The sequence below is a fragment of the Vicugna pacos genome, chromosome 13 (genome assembly GCF_048564905.1).
Source record: "Vicugna pacos chromosome 13, VicPac4, whole genome shotgun sequence".
NCBI lineage: Eukaryota > Metazoa > Chordata > Mammalia > Artiodactyla > Camelidae > Vicugna > Vicugna pacos.
Genome location: NC_132999.1, coordinates 32,316,248 through 32,339,389, shown reverse-complemented (window position 1 = coordinate 32,339,389; position 23,142 = coordinate 32,316,248). Strand labels below are relative to the sequence as shown.

The 23,142-nt window shown below is 47.6% G+C and overlaps 1 protein-coding gene across 13 annotated transcripts in view; it reads right to left on the bottom strand.

The window, feature by feature from the left end:
• Positions 1 to 344: 344 nt before the first annotated feature.
• Positions 345 to 23,142, bottom strand: part of BEND5 (BEN domain containing 5) — a 925,317-nt gene continuing 902,519 nt past the window's right edge. For 12 of the 13 annotated variants that reach the window (XM_072974483.1, XM_072974480.1, XM_072974482.1 and 9 more), the window contains 3 exons: positions 13,943 to 14,091; positions 8,162 to 8,375; positions 345 to 521 (listed from right to left, as the gene is read on the bottom strand). In XM_072974483.1, the coding sequence (XP_072830584.1) occupies positions 364 to 521; positions 8,162 to 8,375; positions 13,943 to 14,091 (521 nt within the window). In that variant the 3' untranslated portion in view covers positions 345 to 363. The remainder of the gene's footprint in view (positions 522 to 8,161; positions 8,376 to 13,942; positions 14,092 to 23,142) is intronic. The other variant, XM_072974486.1, reaches the window with a different exon arrangement.

Sequence of the window (23,142 nt, the reverse complement as noted above, 5' to 3'; positions counted from 1 at the left end):
ACACTTTATTATAGCACAGAATAGAGGAGCAAAGACAGAAGTCCTTGAATGGTAAAAAATATCAGCTCAAATTCTTAGCTGAGCAATAGGCAACTCAGAGACACTTTGTGCCCCTGGGAAGACAGTGCTTTCATCATTCCCAGAATGACACGGGTGTCAGGTTGCTGCCTGAGTCTCAGCAAATCCTTCTGCCTTCACTGGAATGAGAGGTCCAAGTTCAGAACAAGTCACTGACCCCGGAACCCTACTGGCTCTCTGCACACACACCACCACGCATGGAGGGGTCTGATCTGGACGGCGCCATCACCCGCAAATCACATGCCACGCAAGGAAAACAAGAAGGCTTTATGAAAAATTCAAAGTTTATTGCAAATTGTATTTTGCTTCCCTCCGTTCTTCATTTTTACAGGATTTATTGATATCCATGATTTTTTCACAGATGTACTTGTTGACTTTGGAGAGTCTCTGTGCAATTTCAGTTTCATCCACAGTTTCTTGTGCTATTCTGTCGTACAAACACTCTAGACAGGAAAAAGAAACAAGAAGGCCAAGGATTAATGGTGCATTCCAGTATGTACCTTTTAAGGGGGGGAAAGGAAAATGTGCCTCCTGACACGCTTCCAAAGTACCAACTCACATATCTCACTTAACTGTATTTTAAATTTTTCAACACAAAATGTACTTAGAAAAAAAGCAGATATACACTGTACATTTACAAACATCCAGGTACCCATCCTTTGCTTAACAGGACATTATCGGTCCCTTTGAAGCCAGAGATGCCCACACCCCCAACCCCATCCTCGCCTTGTCCTCACCAGAGATAACTCTGAATTTCTGCTTCTCTTTTAATGTTAACACATATGCATACATCCTTAAATAACATATTGTCTACCTTTCCTCTGTTTTTCACTTTTTTACAAGTGTGTCCATACTCTGTATATCCACCTGACTTTTTTTCACTCAACATTCCAGTCTGGAGATTTGCCCATGCTGATGTGGACAGCTGCGGGTCACTCACTTTCACTGGTGAGCAGTATTCTATTGTCTGACCATTCCACAACTGGCTGGCCCACTTTATTGTCAATGGATGCCTGGATTGTTTCCTATGATCTGCAATTACAGGCACCCTGGGCCATGTCTCCTGGGGCACACATGGAGGAAATGCTCAGTACTGGCTGGAACGAACTAATGTTAGGGTGCGTGCATGCTGAACTTTACTAGGTGATGCCTGGCAAGCTGTCCTCCCCAGTGGCTGTTCTGCTTAGCACCCCCTAACAGGAGTGTGTGCAAGGACCGCCTGCCCATCTCTCCCACAGCACTTCATGTCAGACAGTTAGGGCTTTGACAACCTAGTGGGTGTGGAGTGGCACCGCACTGCGGTGATTACTAAGGCTGAGTATGACCACTTTTACTGACTCTGCCATTTGCTGTGATGAAGTGAAGAGTGAGCCCTAGACAGGGCCGGGCTGGAGCCTGACTTTGGCCTACTTCCTAGCCTAGGACCCGAGGCGAATCACTGTCCTAGATTCCTCGCCTCATAAACAGGGATAACAAACCACAGATGATCTTTTTTAAGGCTGCCATGAGGGATGTGAGACAAACATTTTGCAAGGCTTCTTCAGACTGTAAGGAACACTGCACCTGTATGGGGTTAATTACAATTATTGTTCCCAGGGCCTAGACAGTGCGTGGCACCGGGGCAAGATTAAGCATATATGTGTTGAATGAATGAATGAATGCTTTCCTAGAGTAACCTGAGGGGACATGACAATTCTGGACACCAGGGGACTGAGAGTGCCGGCAGGGAAAGTACCACGGGGGCATGTAATCATGGGCAAGAGTTTTAAATTCTTTGAACCTGAGCTTCCTTAACTATAAAACAGGACTGATAACCCAATCTTAAGGAACTGCCCTGGAAGACAGACAGAATCTTGTTTACCAAGCTGGCAGAGCAGATAATCCTGCTAGTGATGTAGAGTGACAGCACGGGAAGGGGTCACAGACTAACCTGTGCTAACCCCTCCATGAACTTGTGAGAAGACAGGCCTGGAGAAAGCAGGTAAGTCTGGGCAGAACCCACTGCCACTTCCCCCACTCCGAGCCCTTCCGTGGGCACGCGGCCAGCCTGCCCCCCGCTGCCACCCCTGCTGCCACCCATGCTGCAGATGCACGTGTTACAGGCCTTCTTTCTCTGAGGCACCATCTCCTCCCCGCCGAGACGGGTTTTGCACAGAGAAACCTCTGAAAGCTTTTAACTGACCTTCACTACTTCCTGACCACTTCCAACCTGACTAACCTTCACCTCATCTTGTCTTGGCCTCTCCGTAGGGACTCAGACATGAAGGTAGGCAGCAGTGTCTCTCTGGTCCCCCCTCTGCCATATCCACCTGAGATGCTCTCCCCACTGCAGGCCACCCCACCAGTATCCTTCACCTGCCTAAATCCCACTCTTTCTTTCAGATTCTCCCTCTGGGAACCTACAAGACTGAGTCCGGAGACCCCACTGCCTACGCACCTTCTGTGCTCCCACCTTTCCCTGGGCTTTTCTCTACCAAAGCCCTGCTAGCCATCTAATAGAACAGTGACTATACTGTCTCGTCTACAGACTGGAACACAGGTGCTCCCTCCCCAGCCCTGGGCCAGGAAAGAGCAGACACCCGCAGTGATATCACTGGAACCGGAACCAAACAAGGAGATGCTCCATGAGAACGACTGTTTCCAAGTTCAGGGGTTCTAATCTGGCTCTAACCCTGGCTGCTGCACCACCCCGAGTGGGACTCTCTCTGGGAAAGGAAAGCAGGATGTTAAACCTGATCATCTACGGAGATTCTTCCAGCTCTGAGTCCCTAGTTCTCGGAAGGTAACAGAGTGGATAAAGAGGCAAAGGAGAGAGAAGGGGGATGGGGAATGGGCGTGATGGCTCTTAGAGGCCCTGGCATGAGTCGGAGAAGAGGCAGGAAGAGAAAGGTACAGATGAAGGAAGGTTTTTCAGAGAGGCCTCCACAGAATTGCAATCATTCCCATTTCCTGGGGGTAAGAGCCCTGAACGGCCCCTGAGGTTGATTCAAAGGCTTTCATTAGACTCTAGATATTAATCACCTGCAGTTGCTGGGAATGTCTCCCTCTGCGAGGGAGCATTTGAGATTATTGCTTAATTAACAAGGTTTATAACAGCGCTAATGTGTCCTATTAAAAAAGTTATAAAAATTAACCAGAACTCAACGCTGTGGCTCATTTGCAAAACTCAGATACTCTGCAAAAGGTCATTTGACCTTAATAAGGTTTAACTGTCATTCTGGAGTATGTCATTAAAGCCAGACTGTCCTCCAGCCCTCCTGCTTTCATCCTTCTGAAGCAGTGTCAGTGTTCACCATATCCCTCTGCTCTCCCGTAAGAAATGGCTTTAAAACCAAAGGGAAGAGAAAAGCCTCACCAATGCTGTGAGCATCAGGGCCTTTGCCATTTTGATACAGCAAATGTGGTAAAATCATACAAAATAAACACAAACAATCTCAATCTAGCAGACAGCTTGCATGGGAAGAACAAGTCAAATGAAATCTGGAAGAGCTCGAATAATTAGGCTAAAAATGATGAGTGTATGGTGGGATGGGAGACAGACTTCAAACCTACCCGCTGTAGTAAAGAAAAAACTAGTCAACATTGTACTTCAGTAAGACAAGGAACCCCTGGAGACAACGGGAAGCCTAAAAGCCCAGCTCTGCTTGGCTCTGATCAAACTGGCTGTATGGCCTCGGGCAAGTCAATTCCCTTCTCATTCACCAGAGGCAAGTATTCATGGGCTCTAAGGGGCTGCCTGACCAGGTGCCTAGGAGGCAAAGATATGACAGAAGAGAACAGAGGTAGGCACAAAGCGTTCTAGGACACGTGACAGAAGCGTCTCCTCCCCCTGCGAGGTCAGGGAAGGTTTCCTGAAGGAAGGTTCTCCTAAGCAGACCTGGACAGTGAGTAGCAGCTAGCTGGACAGAGCAGCGGTTGTCAGATGGGCAGTCTGACCTGTGTTCCAGGCACCAGGAACAGCATTTGCAAATTCCCTAACATGAGAGGGGACAAGGCTTGTTCAAGGAACACCGCGGTTCAAGGGGAATACTGCTGAAAGATAAGCTGGAGTAGAGCCAGGGGCCAGACTATCAAGGTGTTTTTACAACACATCAGGAAGCTTACCCTTTCATAATGGGCACCAGGGATTGGCTGTGATGGGGTGGTGGTAACAGGATCATACTGGGTTTCAGAAAGATCACTCTGGCTACATATGGAGTCTGGGAGCTGCTGGCATAAGGCAGGAGAGAAATGATGTGGCCTGGACCACGAAAGGGGTAGTGGGTTTGGAGAGAAGCGGATGGTTTCAGAGGTATACGGGGGCAGAAGAGATGGCGAGTAAGGCATGTGGAGAAGTTGAGAACGAGGCATCTCTGGGTCCTGGCAGGTGGTGTCACTCACCAGACAGGGAACACAGATGGGGCTGAAGGCTTTGGGAGAAGGGAAAGGAGAGCGGTGAGTGGTGTGGATCTGCCAGGTCACGTGGACGTCCATGAGGAGACAAGCAGAGGGCCCCTGGATGTACGGATCAGGGACTCGGAAGTGTGAACTGAGGTCAAACAGAGATTTGGGCATCGGTCACTGACTCAACAGATATTTACTGAGCATTTACTACATGCTAGCCCTGAGCAAGATGCTCACAAGGCCTATGTTCTAATGTGGGTGGGGAAGAAAGACAATCACCAAGTAACTAAACAAATTCAGAACTAAACAAAACTGCAGAGACTTTAGTGGGGGTGATGTGACAGAGAGCAATGGAAAGGCTACTTTATTAGACTGGGCACTTGGAGAAGGCCTCGCTGAATGACGAGAAGAAGGCACAATGTGCAGACCAGAGGGAGGGCACTGCCGGCAGTGGGGACAGGAAGGGATGGGGAGAAGGCCTCTGTGGTTAGAGCACAGCGGGGCTGGGAAGTGTGGTGTGACATGAGCTCAGAGGGGTCACCAGAGGCCAGGTCACCAGGCATCGGCCAGGATGAGGTGTGGGTTTCAACCCAGGGCGCTGCGGTGGGCACGCTGAGGGCAGTGGAAGCAATGAGAAGTGAGACCAGCTGAGGGCAGCTCTGTGGAGTGAGAAAGAGGGCCGGAGACGGCGGCGGAGCCAGCAGCAGGAGGGGAGCAGCATGAGAAGCAGAGGCAGGAGAAAACCCGAGTGTGCAGGAGGGTTTCTCAGTAAAGACGGCGTGGGCACGTCCCAGAGTGCTGGGAGGGAGGTGAAAGCATGCCCTGGCTGAGTAAGGAGGCAGTCCCCGGGAAGCTGGGCAAGAATAGAGCACGTGGGAGCTGGGCGCGGAAGCCGGAGGCCAGGGTTACTAGTGCCCGTGGGCAGTGAGTGGGGACAACTTTCTCAGGAAACCTGGTTGTGGGAAGGAAAAGAGAGATGTGGCAGCATCTGGGTGATGGAAACAGCCTCTAGGGAATGTTTTTTGTTTCTGCAAGAAATGAGTGATCAGAGCATATTTAAATGGTGCTGGGAAGGAACCAGGAGAGCAGGAACAGGTACCTAGGAAGGCAGGTGGGCTGGGATCCAGACAGAGAGAACGGCCAGCCCCAGACAAGAACTTCAATGATGTGACCATGATGAGGTTATGTCGGCTCCATGGGGGCAGCTCACTTGTCAACAAAGAACAGAAATTTCTTTTCACATCTCAAACATAACTATGCCAAGCTATAATCCTGGGCAGCTCTTTTAACCATCTTAAGAGGTAAGTTTTCAGCTAAGGACACTGAGACATGGAGGGAAAGTGACTCATAAGCAATCATATGAAAAGTCAGTGAGGGCACTGACATACAGGTCTGTGTTTCATCTATTCAGCCCTCATTTACTGAGCTCCTACTGTGTGCCAGGCCCTGTGCTAGGAATGGGGATGCGGAAATGGATCCTACGATAGGACTAGTGCCCGAGGCAGACGCACAGCAGATGATTTTATACCAAAGCAGCGTGACAACAGGTGGGCAGCCAGTCATCAAAAGACACCTGGGACCTGCTGAGTTACATTCCGACAAGTGTAATAGAATTAGAGGTCGGCCACCTCTCAGGTGGGGCAGGACTGCGTCCCCAGGAAGGCCGCTTTCTCAGGGTGACCCCCCAAATTAGGCTCCACAATTTCAGACAGCTGGCAGACTCAAGGTTACCTCCACTTGTCTAAAAATAAACGTCTTCCTAAGTCAATTAATCATGAGTCAGCCAGCTAGGGAGGCAGCTGTGTGACAGCAGAACGAGCCCCAGACCAGAGTCAGGGTGGTGGGTTTGCATCTAGGCTCTGCAACCTTGTAGCTGTGACCTCTGGCTGCTCACTTAACCTTCTCGTGTCCTGACACCCTGACCCCCAAAATATACTCTAAATCTGGCCATTTTTCTATATTTCCACTGCTCTAACCTTGGTCCATGGCACCACCATCTCTCCCCAAGACCATGCCTCGGCCTCCTAATGGACCTCCCATTTGGTCACTCCCATTCGAAGACTTCCATCACCCTTCTCCTGCAGATGGAGTAAATCCAAGCTGCTACTGTGGCCCTCAGGGCCCTCCAAGGCTGCCTGTCACCCACCGCCCTGATCTCACTTCCCCTAACTCCTGACTCTGCAGCTTCATGGGGCTCCTCCATCCCTTGGGCATGCCTGGCCTCTGTACCTGCTGTTTATTCTACCTGTTTCACCACCACTCACACCCTTACAGGGCTGCTTCCTCCACATCCAGTCCCCAGCTCAAATTCACCTCCTCAAACAGGCCTTCTCCAACCACCCAGCTAACATCGCTACTGAAGGTTGACGGTGTTTCACAGCCTTTCATCAGTACCTGAAATTCTCTGATTTGTTCATGGACATATTTGTTGTCTGCCTCAGAACCTGTTACAAGGCCCGTTCAAAATGGTGACTGATTGAGTCTCACTTTCTTCATCAGTACCATGGCAGCTGGACACTTAGAGACTACTGGTTAGGAATATAGCTTCTGAAGCCAGCCCTCCTGGCTTGGACTCCTGGCTCTACCCCTAAAGCTGTGTGACCTGAGCAAGTTACTTAACATCTCTGTGCCCAGGTTCCTCATCTGTAAAACAGGGATCATAATAGTAGCCAACAGTAGGAGTATTATGAAGAGTAAATGAGTTAATATATGTAAAAGCATTTTTAAAAACAGAATCATAAAAAAAACCCAGAACTTGAAACAACAGTAAGTGCTCAGAATAATTAGCAATTACTATATTCTCTCTGCTCCCATGTACTTTCCTGACTGTCTCTCTAATCTGTATTATCTGTACAGTAACTAGCTTTTCGTGTGTTCATCTTCCCCAAGAGGCAGTGAGCGCCCTGCAGATGGAGACTGTGTCTCATCCCTCTTTGTGTCCTCAATACCCACAAGAAAGCCTGGCAAAGAATAAGAGTTTAGTGAACGGATGAAGAGAGGGTGGGAGAGACAGTGGAAAGAAAGAAGGAAGAGGGAAGGAAGGAAGGAAGAAAAGAAGGAGAGAGGGGAAATCAAGGAGTCCACGCTGGAGCCCTATCTTTAGGGGGACAAATGACTCGCTGACTCTTTGCCTTCCCTCCAACCCCTCCCAAACACCAGAAGAGAAGCTGAGTTCAGCCACCCTCAGCTGTCTCCATCTCATTAACTGCTCAAGGCATAACGCTAGGTCTCCCATGACCTGGTCCCCTAGCTGCGATCTTTACCACTCTCAGTACATAGCAGCACTCCCTTCCCAACTCTAGCCTTTGTTCCAGATGCTTCTGCCTCCCGAAGTTCCTCTCTTTGCAGATCTGCGTCTCCATGTCTGATGTATCCTTCAAAGCCTGATCCAGTGACCCCTTTCCCCAGGAACCCTTTCCTGATTTTCCAGCTAGTGGTCTCCTCCCCTCCTGAGAACTCCCTTCTGCCCCTCTCGCATGTGAGCTCCGTGAACTGTACTTGTGTCCACAGCCCATGTGCCCTGTGAAATGCAAACTAGTCTGGGACCAGGCCCATATCTGCTCCTATGTCCCCATGCCCAGCCCGGGGCCTGGTGCAGAGGGGCTTCAGCAAGTGTTTGTCAAACGGAAATGTGCCCAACATATTCCTGACAGAGTGAAGGACAGCACCCTAGCCGCCACGTTTCCACTGCGTGACCCACCTCTGACAATGCTTAGTTTGTGAGGAGAGAGGGGTGGCTTAGGGACTGCATCTTTCTTTTTTTTTGTGGCAACTCCTGTGACGCTTCTGTTCTTCAGAACATCTGTTCCCCAAATCATGACTGCCAAGTTCTTTGTGTACTTGGAATCTCCTTGGGTTACTTGTAGCTGGTGCCATTTCTCCTCATCAACCCAAATCCCGCTTCCCAGATGGACCTGAAAGGGAGAAGAACACAAGCGAGCACCTGATTAGCCAGACGGGATGGCAGCTGGACACTTTCCTTGTCCTTTACAAGAGATTTCTAAACAACTATAAGGGGTCTTGTTCCATAAACACTAAATAAGCTTCCTTTAAGGGCAATAATAATAACCATTTAGTGAATACTTGTAATGTGCCAGGTCTTATTCTAGTGCTTTATATCCACTATCTCAAATCTTTACGGCAACCCTGCAAGGGAGTTGTTAGAGCACTATTTTCATTTCAGGTGGAAAAACGAGGCTAAGACAGGTGAAGCCACTGGCTGAAAGTCACTCAACTACTAAGCTGCAGAGCTGATCTGTTTTGTTGGTGGGGGGGCCGGGGGTCAGGATGGTTTAAAGCTCCTCAGGTAATTGCAACGTACAGCTAAGTGTGGCAACCACTGGCAGCCGGAGTGAGGAGAGCCGCTGTCCAGGCTGTGCCGTTCACGGGGTTGTGTTTGTGCAAGTCCTTCCCATTTCCGGCTTCAGGTTTCTGTGAACTGAACTGGGAGAACTGGATTCCAGCTAAGTTCCTTCTGGCTCAGAACACGTATGATTTTAACAAATTGGACACAACCATTGTGTCCTCATCTGATTCTGACAGCACACAGAACAAAACACAATTTTACACTCACTATAAGGGAAGCGCTCAGAAAGTTTCAGTGCAGAGTCAATAAATGCAAAAGTCTTGGAATGATCTAGCAATGAGCTTTGCATTTTTTTTCCTTTCTGGGTCTTTTAACAATTTAAAAACCATTTGCTAATAAAACTAATCAGTAAAAATTACGTTTTGACTTTGACATTGTCATTTATGCTGTGTTTCTGCTGAGTCTAAGGAGGGTAGAAATGGCCTCTGAGGGGATGGAGGGGAGACAGCCACTGACAAGTTACACTTTCAAAGGGGAATGGAAAGTTCCCGCCAAAAGTCTTCAGAAAGACTGTAAGTCATCAACCTTGCATGGTCGGGAGATGTCCCTCGAGAGTCCTGGTCTGAGAGACTGCATACACACCCAGACTGATAGCCGACTGGCCAGCATTGTTCAGAGAGATTCAAAGATCCTTCTACTTAAGACTGGCTTGGAAAGCAAGGTGGGCATGCACAGTTGGGCAGCAAGGTCAGCCAGCAACACTTCTTCCTTCACCAATTACTAAAGTCTTCCAACCGTTAAAAAGAAAAAAATATAGCAACATAGCCCACCCATGAATGTCAGTAAGTAAACAATCTACCTGCCACATCTAACTTCACTTCCTTTTGCTCAAAAGATCATTCGGACTTCTGCAGGCACGATATCAGATAACCAGATCCACCTGGCCTCCCTGTGCTTCGAACTTCGGTGATGCAAATCTGTTCACAGGGCTCGGGAAGATAAGCAACCTGGAGTGAAATGTGCTGCCTGGGGCTGGCTGGGCAAGATCGACCCAAGGTCAAGTCTGGCCTGTTCTCCGCAGTCTGAACTGCAGGTGGGCAGTCTGTGTGCCAGATCAGGCATGCTAGGGACAAGTTCCCTGCTGCTCCCTGCTGGACCCCAAGTCACCTCCTTGGATAACTCTCTGGGGCTACCCACGCACGCTTCCTGAGAGAGGGGGAAAACAAGGAATGTGAATTAGATTAAGTTCAGAATCAGAAAACTTCAGAGAAGACAACTTCAGTTTTTCAAAGATCTCTGCTCTTTTCTACCCCAGGCCTTGCTTTCCTATAATCTTTTCATTTATTGTTCTTAAAAGAGAGATGACAGTCTCTCTTTTTAGCCAATGTCTACAAAAGAAAGGGTCATCAATATTTTTTGAGTACTTTTAATGAACTAGTTTTTGTACTCTCAATTTATTTAATCCTCATAATGACCTTAAAAGATGGAAATAGGTAGGAATAATTATTCCTAATTTCCAGAGATGAACAGAGATTCAGAAGGACTAATTACTTTCCCTAAGACATACTATCAGTAAATTTTAGAATCAAGATTCAAACACAAATCTGTATGACCCTGAAGCCCATGCTCTCCTGGCTTTCCTGCTGCTGCCAGTGTCACGGTGGTGCTAATGTGGTGGCAACAAAGCAGATCTAACACATCGGTATTCAGCTGGCTTTCCTTCTGAGTCCTCCTCGGTACCTGCCCGGCCACTTCCCTAGCCAGCACCCACCGCAGTTCACACCGCAGTCAGGGTAAAAGCCATGGGCTGGCCTTCCTGCCTCCAGTCCGTGCTCCCTCCAACCCACGCTGTAAACACTGCCAGATTAATTTCCCTAAAACATGGCTTTCCTTCTTTGACTAGATGACTTTCACAGTCTTTCAACTCTGTGTTTTTATGTTAACCTTCTGGAATCTTGAATAGCTCCCCATTTCCCATCACATCAAATCCAACTTCCTCAGTCGGCTTTAAAGGTCCTCTAGAATCCTGTTTCCATTCAGCCTACTAACTGTACTATGTCCATCACTCAGTGACGCCCCCAAACTCATTCATTTCCTTCTCCTTCCAGTGTGCAGTAACAGAAAGAAGATGGGCTCTGGAGTCTGCAGCCCTGAGTATGAATCCTGGCCCTTCTACCTACTAGCTGGGTATCTTGGGCTAGTCACTTTACTTCTCTGAGCCTTAACTTTTCTCAGCTGTACCAGAGGCAGATCACTACCTGATTTACAGAGCTGTTCTGAGGATTAAATAACATGAGTAAAACATCAGGTGGACAGCACACATCCAGTAACAGTTATTTCCTTACTTCTTTTAACGTCTTTCTCTATCAGTGTCTCTGTTCATGCCTTTCCCTCACCCAGGAATGAATGCCTTACCTTCTGTCTTTTTAAGCCTGTTAATCTTTCAAGTCCCAGTCTCCAATCCAGGAAACACTCCTGAACTACTTCAGGGCCAAGTTCTATCCCCTCTGAATTTCTAGCCTACTGAGAGCCTTCTACCTGATTCAGCCCATCACAGTACATCTCTGTGGGGAGAGGCCAAGGCTTTGCCTCTTACATCCCCTACAGAGTGATCAGGACCAGTCTGCACACAAAGCAGTAAGAATCTGAAGGGCATATTTTATATATCTTAATGGCACTGGCTTTCAGTTCTGATGAGCTGTTATTCCTTGGAGAATAAAATATTTTCTGACATGCATTCAGTACAAGGCCAACTTTCCATCATAGAAGGAAATGGCCCTGGGTGAGACCACTCACAGGTACATGCTGGTGCATTTGAGACAAGGGCTCCTGAGGTCAGTAAAGCTCAGGGTCACCTGGAGCAATGCCCTGCTTTCAGGAGTGCAGCAGAACAGACTGGAAAGAGCACTGACCCAGGAGCTGGGAGACTTGGCTTGTAGTCCCCTGCCTGCCTGCCTCTAACCTGTTGTATAACTGCAGACGAGTCCCTTCTCTGGATGTATCTCCCCATCTATCCCATGCATAAATTAGACTATTTAAACTTCAATGGTTTTTGTGCTTTATGATTCAATGAGTTTTTGAAGTAAAACATCTTAAGACAAAGAAAAGCAATGTACTTTATCAAAATCAGAAAGTAAATTTTGTGGCAAGCCTGATTCACATAAACCACAGTCCACTATTTGACCAAATGTTAGTCTTATGTTTTTAAGGGAAGTTATTAAAAATATGGCATCTGATAGGATGAGATTTGATAAAAAAATGTCTTTGTGAAATGACATTTCCTACTAGGAAATGGATCCCGTTCTAAGCTCTAGGCTTCGCAGAGATGAAGGCAGAAAGAAGGAATGGTCAGAAGCAATAGCAGAGCCAAGAACAATGATGGCGACTTCTGGGATGGGGAACACCTCTCTACGAAGCTGCCATCCATTTCCAGTATTTCCTTTCCTCTCCTTTAAAAATTTCTGCCTGAGTACAAATTAGTTGTAAACAAAAGCCAGGCTAGTTTTATAGCAACATGTTGGCAATGATCAATGAAAAAACAAAATTAGCACTTTCAAGATTTGCTGTGCCACTTAAGTGTGAAAAAAATTACACAACATTTGAGAGACCCATCATTCTGGAGGAAAAATGATCCCTTTGCAAAAGAGGCCCTCATAATGCTCTGAAACTGTCCATCAGTCTTCAAAGCAAGAGAGAAATAGATTTCTCTAAGAAGCTACTTCAAGAAAAAGTCTCTAGTTATTAAACAATGTGATCATGACTGAAAAGAAATCAACAAATACAGAATAGTCTTTTCTTTATCTCCAGTTGGGGAAGGTTCACCCAACCCAGATACACAGTTTGAGTCATTAAAGGTCTATGGAGACCATCGATCTGATCCCATCTGGCACAGACAGGGACACTGAGGCCTGCAGAAGGGAAACCCAGAGTCATACAAGCAGGACAAAGAAAGAGCTAAGCTTAAACTCAGGCTCCTAGTTGCCTACTTCCACTCTGTCATGCCATCTCTCCCCTGCAGAGCAGACTCTTCAAGCCTGTTGGCTGGACCAAGGCAATGCAGAACGCGCCCATGGCCTGGCCCATCAGTTCTGCCTCTGCAGGGGAGGAAGTTCTCTGTGGAAGATGAGAGTAGCATACCCAAGAGAGCCCTAAAGACTAACAAGTTTCACTTCGTCAGCCTGACAATATTTGCTTTGGCTCGGTCTGGCCAGTTGCAGGGATATATCTGGACAAACCCAAATAAGACAACCTTTTCTTTCTCATCAACCCACTGGGGAACAATACTGGATAAACAGAGACCTTCTGAAGCATAAGGCAAGAAAAACAGACTGACACAGATTGAGTCTTTGAGGAGAAGGAGAAGAGATGTCTGTAATGTATGTCATGGTGGCAGAGGATATTACAGTGAAACTGCATCTGACCAGTGCCTAGACAAAGGGATCCGACATATTTCCTCCAAGATGAACTCATTTGGATGTGGGAAGTTTTTTAGAACAGTCTTCTCCCTGCCCAGCTACTATATCATCATATGACTTTAAGATTTCCAAAGGCTGTACTCCTGTACCAATATAACTACTAATAGTGCTTAAGTTTTCTTTCATAATCTTTTTCAAGAGACTTACAATAAAATCTGAGGAGTTAGACTGTGGTCCTAGGACTGTGGGCTAACCATGCTAAATGGACAACTTGCGAGCTGCCTACGGGTAAGGAGCATGTCCCGTTCACCACTGCACACCTAGCATTTAGCGCAGGGCGTAGAACACACAGGTACTTTGTAAATGGTGAATGGGTAAATGATGAGTTGTATCCATATCTGTAATGCAGATATATCATTTCTCAATCACCTTATAAATTTTATGCATCTGGTTTCATTAAATTATCATTTTTTTAAAAAATCTTTCTCGCTAATAAGCTGTTTTTAAATGTCAGTTTAGTTTTACAGTTGTTTCGACCCAACATTTGCCAAAGGAAAAAAAAAAAAAGAAGAAGAGAAAAAGAAAAAGTCCTCGTAAAGCTCCTCTAGCTCTAACCCATGATTTCTGGAAGCAGTCACTCGAGGAGAGGCCAGGAGGCCAAGCAGTCAAGCTATCTCTCGAAAAGCTCCCACCATATTCTCCATCTTCGCTCTGACTAGCCAGCACTTGCAGGGAATGGATAGTGAGCTTGAAACACTACCTTGCCATTGTCTAGGATATACTTGTCCATGACAGGTGCAGGAGCGGGGTAATAGGACGACGTATTTGCTTCCTCACTGAAAGTGCTCCGTAACTCCGGCTCGGGCTCGAGACATTCTGACTTTACTTTTTCCAAGTCAATGGCGGGACCTAGGCAGTTAAGAAAAGAGATCTGTCTAGAACTCCAAGGAAAATAAAAGGCAAATATTTTCAACTACGCATCTATCAGCACATAGTGGCACACACAGAAATAGGCTGGCTTATTTTTGTCCATTGGATGACACTTAAACCCAAGCTTGAAAATAATATAAGGTATGAATGTCACAAGGGAAAAGGTATAAAACCAGAAGACAAGAATGGACTGGACTAATTAAGCGTGAACGAGAAGCAGTCTTCCAGGGTGTCACTGCCTGAATGAAAATGCAGGGGACTTGACCTCTCGCACAGGAAAGAGGTCCTGCTAAGACTGGGGTAGACAAGGGGTGGCAATGACTGCAATATCCAAATTGTGTATTTGCCGAAATCCCATCTCTGCAGCCTATACGAAGCAGGCCACAGCAGAAGACAGGAGAGCAGGGGGCAGAAATGCAAAGGCCTCCCCGCCAAGACCTAGCATCTACAATACACAGGAGCATTTCTACCAAGAAATTAAAATACAATACAGATCAAGCCCCTGATTGCCTGAACCAGCAGCTACCCTGATTTTTATTTTAATGAAATCAACACAAATTATGTGTGGTTTAAACAGTGAAAGGCAGCTAGATAAATGGTGGTGGTTTCTAAAGGGGGTATTTTTTTCCCCATTAGCTTTTTAAAATGATGGACTTTTAAAAAAAATCACCTATTGTGTCTTGATTACCAAAAGGCAGAGAAACAGGATGAAAATGAGTAAATATGGCCCAAAGACTTGATTAACTTTTGCAGGAGAGCAACTCCAAAGGCCAGTGGAGAGTTTAGCATCCTGGAAATCCTCCCTACGCAAATATTTCAGGAGTTGACTGGGATCAGTAATTCAGCTACTAGCAAAGCCAGTCCCCAGGGTTGTGCATGTAACTTAAGTAACCAGTAAGTTTCATGGTCCAACCTTCCCTTATCCTAACCATGTGGGCCACTTGGTACAGAGCACTTTATGTACTAAAGTCTTCACCAACAATCTGATTACAATTTTATGATCAATTGCCACATTCTTTCTTTGGCTGGTGGTTGGGAAGGTATTGGTGATTTTGTTACTAAAATTCCTCCTGACAGGGCTTCCCAGAACAAGAATATCATTCCTGAGTTGCTGGCAGCTGCCATCTGCAAAACTGAATCTCTGCAGTCGCCAACTACTTAAGTACGAGCCCACAAAGCTGAATGCAGCATGGCTGGGGAGAAACACAGAGCAGATGAAAGGGCAGGGCTCATCTTGGGAGACAGAGTTGAGGGCTCCTTCCCGGCTTTGCTATGTTTGAATTGTGTGACCATAGGCCAGTGAACTGTGGAAGCACAGGTTGGCAGAGTGAAGGACCGATGGCATCATAATGGTTCTAATAGCATCTCCCAACACTGCGTGACCCCCTCAAGCGCTGGGCCTAGGGCTTATTCTCTGTCCCAGCACCTGGCATGAGGAGGTGCTCTCTGAATGTCTGCTCCATGAATAAGAGAATGACAACAATGAATGAATAATTCTAAAGTTTCAGAAGCAGATGCCAAAGTTTCTCCTCTTTCTGTGTGAGATCTTGGTTGAGTTTCTGAGATACAAACTCAAGTGGAGCATTTGATCTTTCCTTAGATCAGGGAAGAAGTAATTACTCCAGTGTCCCCTAAGGGGCTTGGCTGAGTTGGCATCTGGGGTCTCTTCCTGCTCTGACATTCAGCAACAAGAAACAGGAGTGGGCTGAGAGGAGGTGGTCCACGCAGACAGTGGCTCACAGGGCACCTTTGGCAAGATGGTGTTCCTCCTCTAAAGCTTCCTTTTCCTTCTGTGAGAGGAAGATGTTGGACAAGAGAATGAATCCAGTTCAGCTCTGACTTCAGTCTGTTTCTCTCCCATCCCTATCCACAATGGCTGCCAAACAGATCTCATGACCATCTCCTTCCTTGCTTAGGCTTCCATTACCCTCAAAATTAAGTTGCACACCATATCCTCCTTAAGGCCTAGAATAACCAGCTTCCTCTCTACCTCTGGTGCTCGGTTCCTGCTCTCCCCTGATACTGACCTCTACTTGGTCCCCAGATGCTCTGCTGTCCCAGGCCTCTGCACCTCTGGATGTGCTACTGTTCTGCTTTGAATGTCACCTCATCTGCCTGCCAAGCCCCTGGTCAGACTGAAGAACAGAGCTTAGGTATCTCTTTCGTGAGGTCTTGCTCTGATCACTACCAGGAAGGGGTTCTTTAAATTGTAAATACTTCCAGTGAATTATATTTGCAACCATCTACCAGTCTGTCTGCTGTCCACATCAAAGCTCTGCAAGGGCAAAGTTTTATTCTCTTTGCAATCTTGGCACCTTGGGCAATGCCTGGCACATTGCAGGCTCTCAGTAAATTCTTCGTAACATGAGAGGAGGAAGAGAGTTGTAGGGGGAAAGAGACTTAAATGGGCTGGGGCAGAGATTCTGAAATAAAGCCCTACCGCTGAGTGGAGGTTCTTGGGGGTGGGAGTTGGGGTGAGTGGGAAGCTGTTCCCAAATATCTGCAACCTTTTTTTGCAGCCCATGGAGCAGAAGTTAGGGCTGTTAAATAGAAATCAGAAATGTCTAGCCAGGGGAATGAACAGTTCAGATGGCTACAGAGGGACACATAAGGGACATCAGAAGGAAGAAGGGCTGAGAGCAAGGGTCACTTCTCTGGCTCCACCCCGTGCTCGTCATTCCAAAGTGGCCTGCCTAACCCTCTCCTCACATACACCACTCCTTCCCGCTTCCCAGCCTTTGCTGGTGCTGTTCTCTCTGTCCAGATCATTCCACCCCACAGATGCCCACCCACAAAGGCCACCAGGGATTCAAGGCCTGACTCAAATGCCACCTCCTCTATGAGGCATCCCATCCTTTCAAACGGAGGTGAGCAATTCTCTCCACCCCTTGGCTTAGAATTTGGAGTCAGAGACTGAGGTTTACATTCTGGATTTGCCCCTTGCTGTTCAGGTAAGCTGTGAGCGTCCTCAGATAGGCAGGCTCTGCCCTCCTTTGGAACCCTTCCTCCCAATAATAATCAGATGCACGTATCAGTTTCTAAGCCTGTCTTCCCCCTAGACTGTAAGGGCTGATGGCAGGCAGGGACTGTGTGTTTTTATGTTAGAGACCAGGGCTCAGCACAGGGCCTGGTTCAAATTCTACCCTCCACAGGTAATTTTACATATCAATAATTACTTAACCTTTCCGACCCTGTCGCCTCACCTGAAAGAAGGAATGATAACAGCAACCTGGCCAGACTGGAGATTAAGTAAGTTAACCATATATATGAAATGATTAATCCAGACTCTGGTACAGAGCGGGTGCCCAGTAAATAACGGCTCACCCCCCCGCCTCTGCCCCACACAGGCGTCACATGTGGGTGCTCGAGTCAGTCCTCTGCAAGCTGGGGCCCTGCTGGTCTTTTGCCCTAAGTCTGGAGCACAGGCCGAGCCCAGAGCGGGTGCTCGTGCTCCACGGCAAACCCACAACCCCTGTGCCGGTCTCCTCAGGGACTAAGAGGGTTTTGTTAAATACTGAGGCCGCTGTACTAGGATCTTCTCGCTCTCAAGGAACACTGCTTCCCAACATTCTGGTGAGCACTGTCTAACAGCTGGTGGCTGCCAGGGATGGGCACCGCTCTCGGCACCTGCCTCCTTCGGTGCAGTATACAGAAGGTACCGGGTGCCTCGGCAAAGAGGACAGACCGACCCAAGGCATATCCTGGAAGGAGTCTGTCAGGAAACCTGGCTGTGAATCCAAGCTGCATGACCTCAGGCATGTCACCTCACCTCTCTGTGCCTGGTCTTTCCTACCTGCAAAATGGGGACAGCCAATAGTCACCATGCAGGCTGATAATGCCTCCCGAGAGCCTGGCACTGAGGCAGGCACCGAACAGACGCTCAGACACAGGCTCAGGAAATGGCAGATGAAGGGAGGAATGGATCAGTCAGTAAAGCGGGGTGTTTAGTACTATAGAATCAGAAAGAGAAGGAACAAAAAGCATGTGGTTTCTTTGAGGAGAAGAGGGAGGGCCTCTAGTGCTTTTAATTTAGGGGGAAAAACACTTCATTGCAAATTTTAGTCAGCTTCACTACAATGTTGGCAATTTACATCTCATTACAACAAACACTTCAGATTGCTGTTTTGCTTTTAAAAATTTCTGAGGCATTGTTCTCCTTCAAACACATGTGACCAAATTAGCCACAATAATAAGCACTTGCGCTAAGAGGCGGCATCGCACGGTCTGGTGTAGATATTTTAAGTAACAAAGGAACTTTTTTCACTTTGTGGGAAGAGTAGAAATGAAAAAAAAAAAGCCTTTTGATCCATTTCAGGTTTATTTTGGAGAAAACATACCTTCCATGGAGAGAAACCTCTCAGCTGGGTAAAGGAAGCTTTTGAAAAAATATAAAAGACAGTGCTTGTCTTTTTACTCAGTCATTCATAAGCCCATTCATCACACACCCCCTGACTGCACACCAAGACTGAACCCTGTGAGAGGCACTGGGGACCCAGAGACAAATACAGCATGTCCTAATTCTGGAGAAGTTGAGACTAACATGTGAAACTCTTATTACATGCCATACAAATAGCTTGGCGGACAAACACTGGATTTAATGCTAGAAAACGTGGTGCAAATCCTAGTTTTGTTATTTACTTTATCTTTTTAAGCTCCTGTGCCTCTCCCATAAAATGAGAATCACAACACAGAGTAAGTGGCTGGGCAAATGTTTGTTGGCACAACAAATAAATGAAATTATACTATTCTCTGTTCTTGTCTAGCTTAAACTGGACTAATGTTATTCTTCCTGAAAACCTTTCTAAAAAGTTAATACTTGTGTGACTTCCATGAGGTTTAAAATTCATCTATTTCTTAAAAAAAAAAAATATATATATATATATATACATATATAAAAATACATGTTTGGGCACTAAAAAACATTTCTGATTTCTGTTGAAACCAAAAGACTAGTATTAGATTTTTCTTTAAAAGTATTAAATCCTTCCACTTACTTCTGCAAGTGAATAGGAAGTTTCTCTGCTATAGGTATAATTCTAGTTTCTTCCTAAATGCAAAATGAATCAAGTCAAAAATCATTAAACGCACACACCTACTGTAGCACAGAGGCACACTGGGTTTTGTGGAAAAAAGAGACCACTTCCTAAAAGAGACTGAGCACGGGAACAGCTAGCAACACTGAAGGAGGAGATACAAAAAAGCCTTGGAAAGAGACAGGCGAGACAGCCCAGAGCCAGGCAGGGGGTTCCCCTCTGTGGCCCCACCATCCCCTCTCACAGGGCATCAGCCACTCTCCTGCTGCCATAGTCACATATCTATTTCTAAGCCCCATTATGCTTCCAGTGAGTGTGTGTGTGGGGGGGGAGGGTAAAATCCGGTCTCCTGCCTTCAGTGAGAATCTACTAGGCACCTAGTCAGTGCCAGCCTTGGGCCGGGTGGCTTTAACTGTAGCTGGTAGTGGAAAGAGACAGGCAACAGATCATCACCACCCCGTGTGGCTGAACAAGGGTGAGGACAAAGATTGGAGAACAGAAGCAAAGGAGGGGGTGTTACACCTGGAGGAGACTAGGAAGGACAGTCACAAACTGCTGTCCTGGGGCTTGGATGATGGATGGGCAGGAGCTGGCTGGGAGTGAAGGGCTGGGGCAGGGTAGTTACCTTCATACAGTGAAGGCAGGCACATAATCAAGGCTCACTGGCTGGCCAGGAAGTGGGCAGCATGATGATCTGCACAGGTTTGGGGAGGGAGAGATCAGCACTGGCTCAGGGATCCTGGAAGGCTTCAGGGAAGAGGTGAGCTCTGACTGGAGCTTGATAGGTGATCAAGTCTAGGGAAGGTGGAGCAGTGGTCAGGTGGGGGGACGGGATCCCTGTTGGGCCCGGCTCCTCAGATCCTCCCCCCAACACTCCCCCGTTTTCTGAGCCTTCTCTGAGTGAGGTGAGGGCAGACTTTGCTGGGCAGAGGCAGGAGAGGCTATTCTAGCCTGAGGTACTGGATTGGGCAAGACTCCTGCAGCTCACATGGAGGCCTCCAGAGTGGGGCTGGTCCCTCAGGGAGTCAGAATCCCAGAGCAGCAGAGCCGGAGGGGACCTAGAGAGCCCCCTCTCCATGGGGCAGAAGCCCAGAAAGACCGGAGTAGCAGAAGGAGGCCCAGGTCCCCAGTTGTGGGTTTCAAGGTATTTTTCCCACTTTAAGGAATCATAGATGCCCATTTCAAAAGACATATTTGCTTCTCCCTGAAAAAGAAAGGTGACTGATACCTACTGTACATCTTCTTTGTTAGTATCTTACAGTACAATTCCTATTTAAAAAAAAATCTTTTAATCTTGACACCCAGTGTCAAGTGATTATTTGTTTAACATCTTCCTGGTTAGAACGGAAACTCTGAGGACAGCCATAGTCCTATTGAGGGCTAACTCCCCAGCACCCAGGACAATGTTCCTGACACAGAATGAACATTCATTAAACATGTGTTGAAAGGAAGAAGTTAATCCTCACGGAAGTCTTACAAAATTGATCTTATTATCTTTGTAGAGGCTCAGAGAGGTAAAGTAATTTGCTGAAAGTCAAAAAATTCAGGGCTGCTGGACTCCAGACTTGCTTTTCCTCGGCCCTGCACCTTTTCAGCTTACTGCAGCTTTCAGACTTCACAAGCTTCTCACGTAATGCCCACTCTGTGGGACCCTCAGCTCATCTCTGACCTTCCCTGATCTTCCTAGGGCATCCCTGAAGAAATCCACAATTGTGCAGGAGGGCAGCGGGGGGGGGGAGGGGGTGTCACCAGGCTTCGTTTCACTGCTAGGAGCTCTGAGCCCATCCTCTGTCATCTGGTGGCCAGGAAAGCTGGGCTGCTTCTTCATCTGTGGTTCTTCCACCTCCCTCCCCGCCCAACTGTCTGGACCCAGGCAGCATCCAAATGGCAGGGGTGTGCAGAACAGCATGGGTCTGCCCTGCCAGACAGGCGCTGAAGGCCCCACACATACGCTGAATGCATGTGAAATGGCCTTTGGTTCTGGACCAGAACTGGCTGGGAGGGAAGACGGAGGGCTGTGGTAGGAGTAAGTGGGGCAGGCGGTGTAAGGGCTGCCCTCAGACTCCTGAAGGGCTGCTGTGGGACACAGGGAGCACCTGAGGGCAGGAATTATAGGGAGGCAGAGCTGCATCTTGGGGCTGGCATCTCCCAAACAAATCAATCCACGACTTTGGCCGTGCTTGATCTTCTCTTCAGGCTGTAAGTCCTTCTAGAGCAGGTACCATACAAGATTCATCTTTGCTAAATGGTTGTTGATTGATTTGCCTGGTTCAGAGGAAAAGGGTGGCTCTAAGGTTGAGGGACAGCACTCCAGGTCACTCTGGTGGGGAGGAGCCCCTGTGTGCCACCTGTGGTAAGGGCCGGGGCAGTTTCCAGGGGCTCTCGCCTACCTTGGCAGCCTCGTCTTTCCCTTCTACCTACGTCCTCTCTGTACAGTCCAGTCAGAAACCACATGTGGTTCCCAAATAAGCCAGCCTCTCTCATAACTCCAAGTCTTTACCAGGCTCTCCTGTCTGAGACACATTCACTTCCTCTCCTTGGGCCCACATCCCTATCTGTTGATCCTATCTACTGCTGAGGTTGCTTTACGTCTGGAAAGCACCTAGCATCGGGCCCAAAGCAGGTGTTCAGAGGGGTCACCCCTTGCCTGGAAGAAGCCCTGTCCCACCTCTCCCACCTATATTTCCTCTAACTGGCAACGCCAGCAGTGCCGCGTGGCCACACTGAAGCCAATGACCAGCAGGCAAAGCCCTTTCCTAAGTGGGAAGCACATTCCTGATCTGGCAACAGAGAGAAGCCCAGAAACTCCTGCATGTTCCGGCCACCCGAGCAGGAGCAAAGGGACCGCCTGGAGTTCTCCCTCAGCCCCATCCCCACTGCCCCAGAAAAGTGAACTCAAGAGAGAAAGAAGAAGGAGGGTCCTGGACTGTCCCAGCACTCTGCAACCAGCTTTTAAAATAATCTAGGATGAACTGCGGCTAATTCTGATTCAGTCAACAGTGCACAAAGTCCCCAAAATGGAAGGTGGCCCCTATCTTCAACAGAAACAATTCCAGTTCTCACTGCTAGACCTTTTCCCGCCATCCGGGGTAAGAAGGCACAGGACACGGTGGTTCTGGTCCCGCTTCACCAGCACGTGAGGCAGTGGCAGGCTATGGGCTTCCTGGGTACTGGGTGTATGAAAATCTGACCTGCTGGGCTGCCTCCCTCTTGCCTGCTTCAGGCCCCTCTCAAAGCCCAACTCTTGTGAGTGCTCCTGTGTACTGGCGAGAATGAACTGAAGCTGAAGGAGATGGAAAAGAGCTCTGAGACAAATGGGCTCCAGGAGGAGAGCCCTGGAAAAGAGAAAACTGAGCCATAAGTAGTGATGTCTGAAGAATCGAGGGGGTCAAAAGGACTGGTCGAGAACTGAAGATGGGAAGATGGACTTCTGCCCAGGAAAAGTGGGTAGAGGGAGAATTAAAAGAACTATAGACCAGTGAGCTTGAAATCAAGTCCAGGCGTAGTGGTAAAATGGACAATTCAAATATAATTTCTGAGGCTTTACTAGGGAACGTAGCAATCTCCAGGAGACATTAGGGGTTGACTAAAGATTAAGATATGCCAAGACAACCAGATCTGTGTTCTGCTATAAGACAATGAGGACCTATGATGTGCCAAGCACATGATCTCATGTGCATACTCACATGATCCTACATCATTAATGTTGCACTCCCTGAGCACTTACTGTGTGCCCCATTGCCCCTGCCTCCGGCAGAAGTCTTTACATGCATTTGCTCCTTTAAACCTGTTAAGAACCATAATGGTTGGTACTGTCGCTGACTCTGCTTTATGGATGAGGAAACTAGGCCCAAGAATTTAAGGAACTTGCCCAAAGTAACAAAATTAGACTGTGGAAAAGCCAAGGTTCAAAACTCCAGCATTTCTGACCTCAGGACCCGTGCAGGCTCTTAATCACTGACCAGGCTTTCCTGCCTGGACATGGTAGGCATTAAGA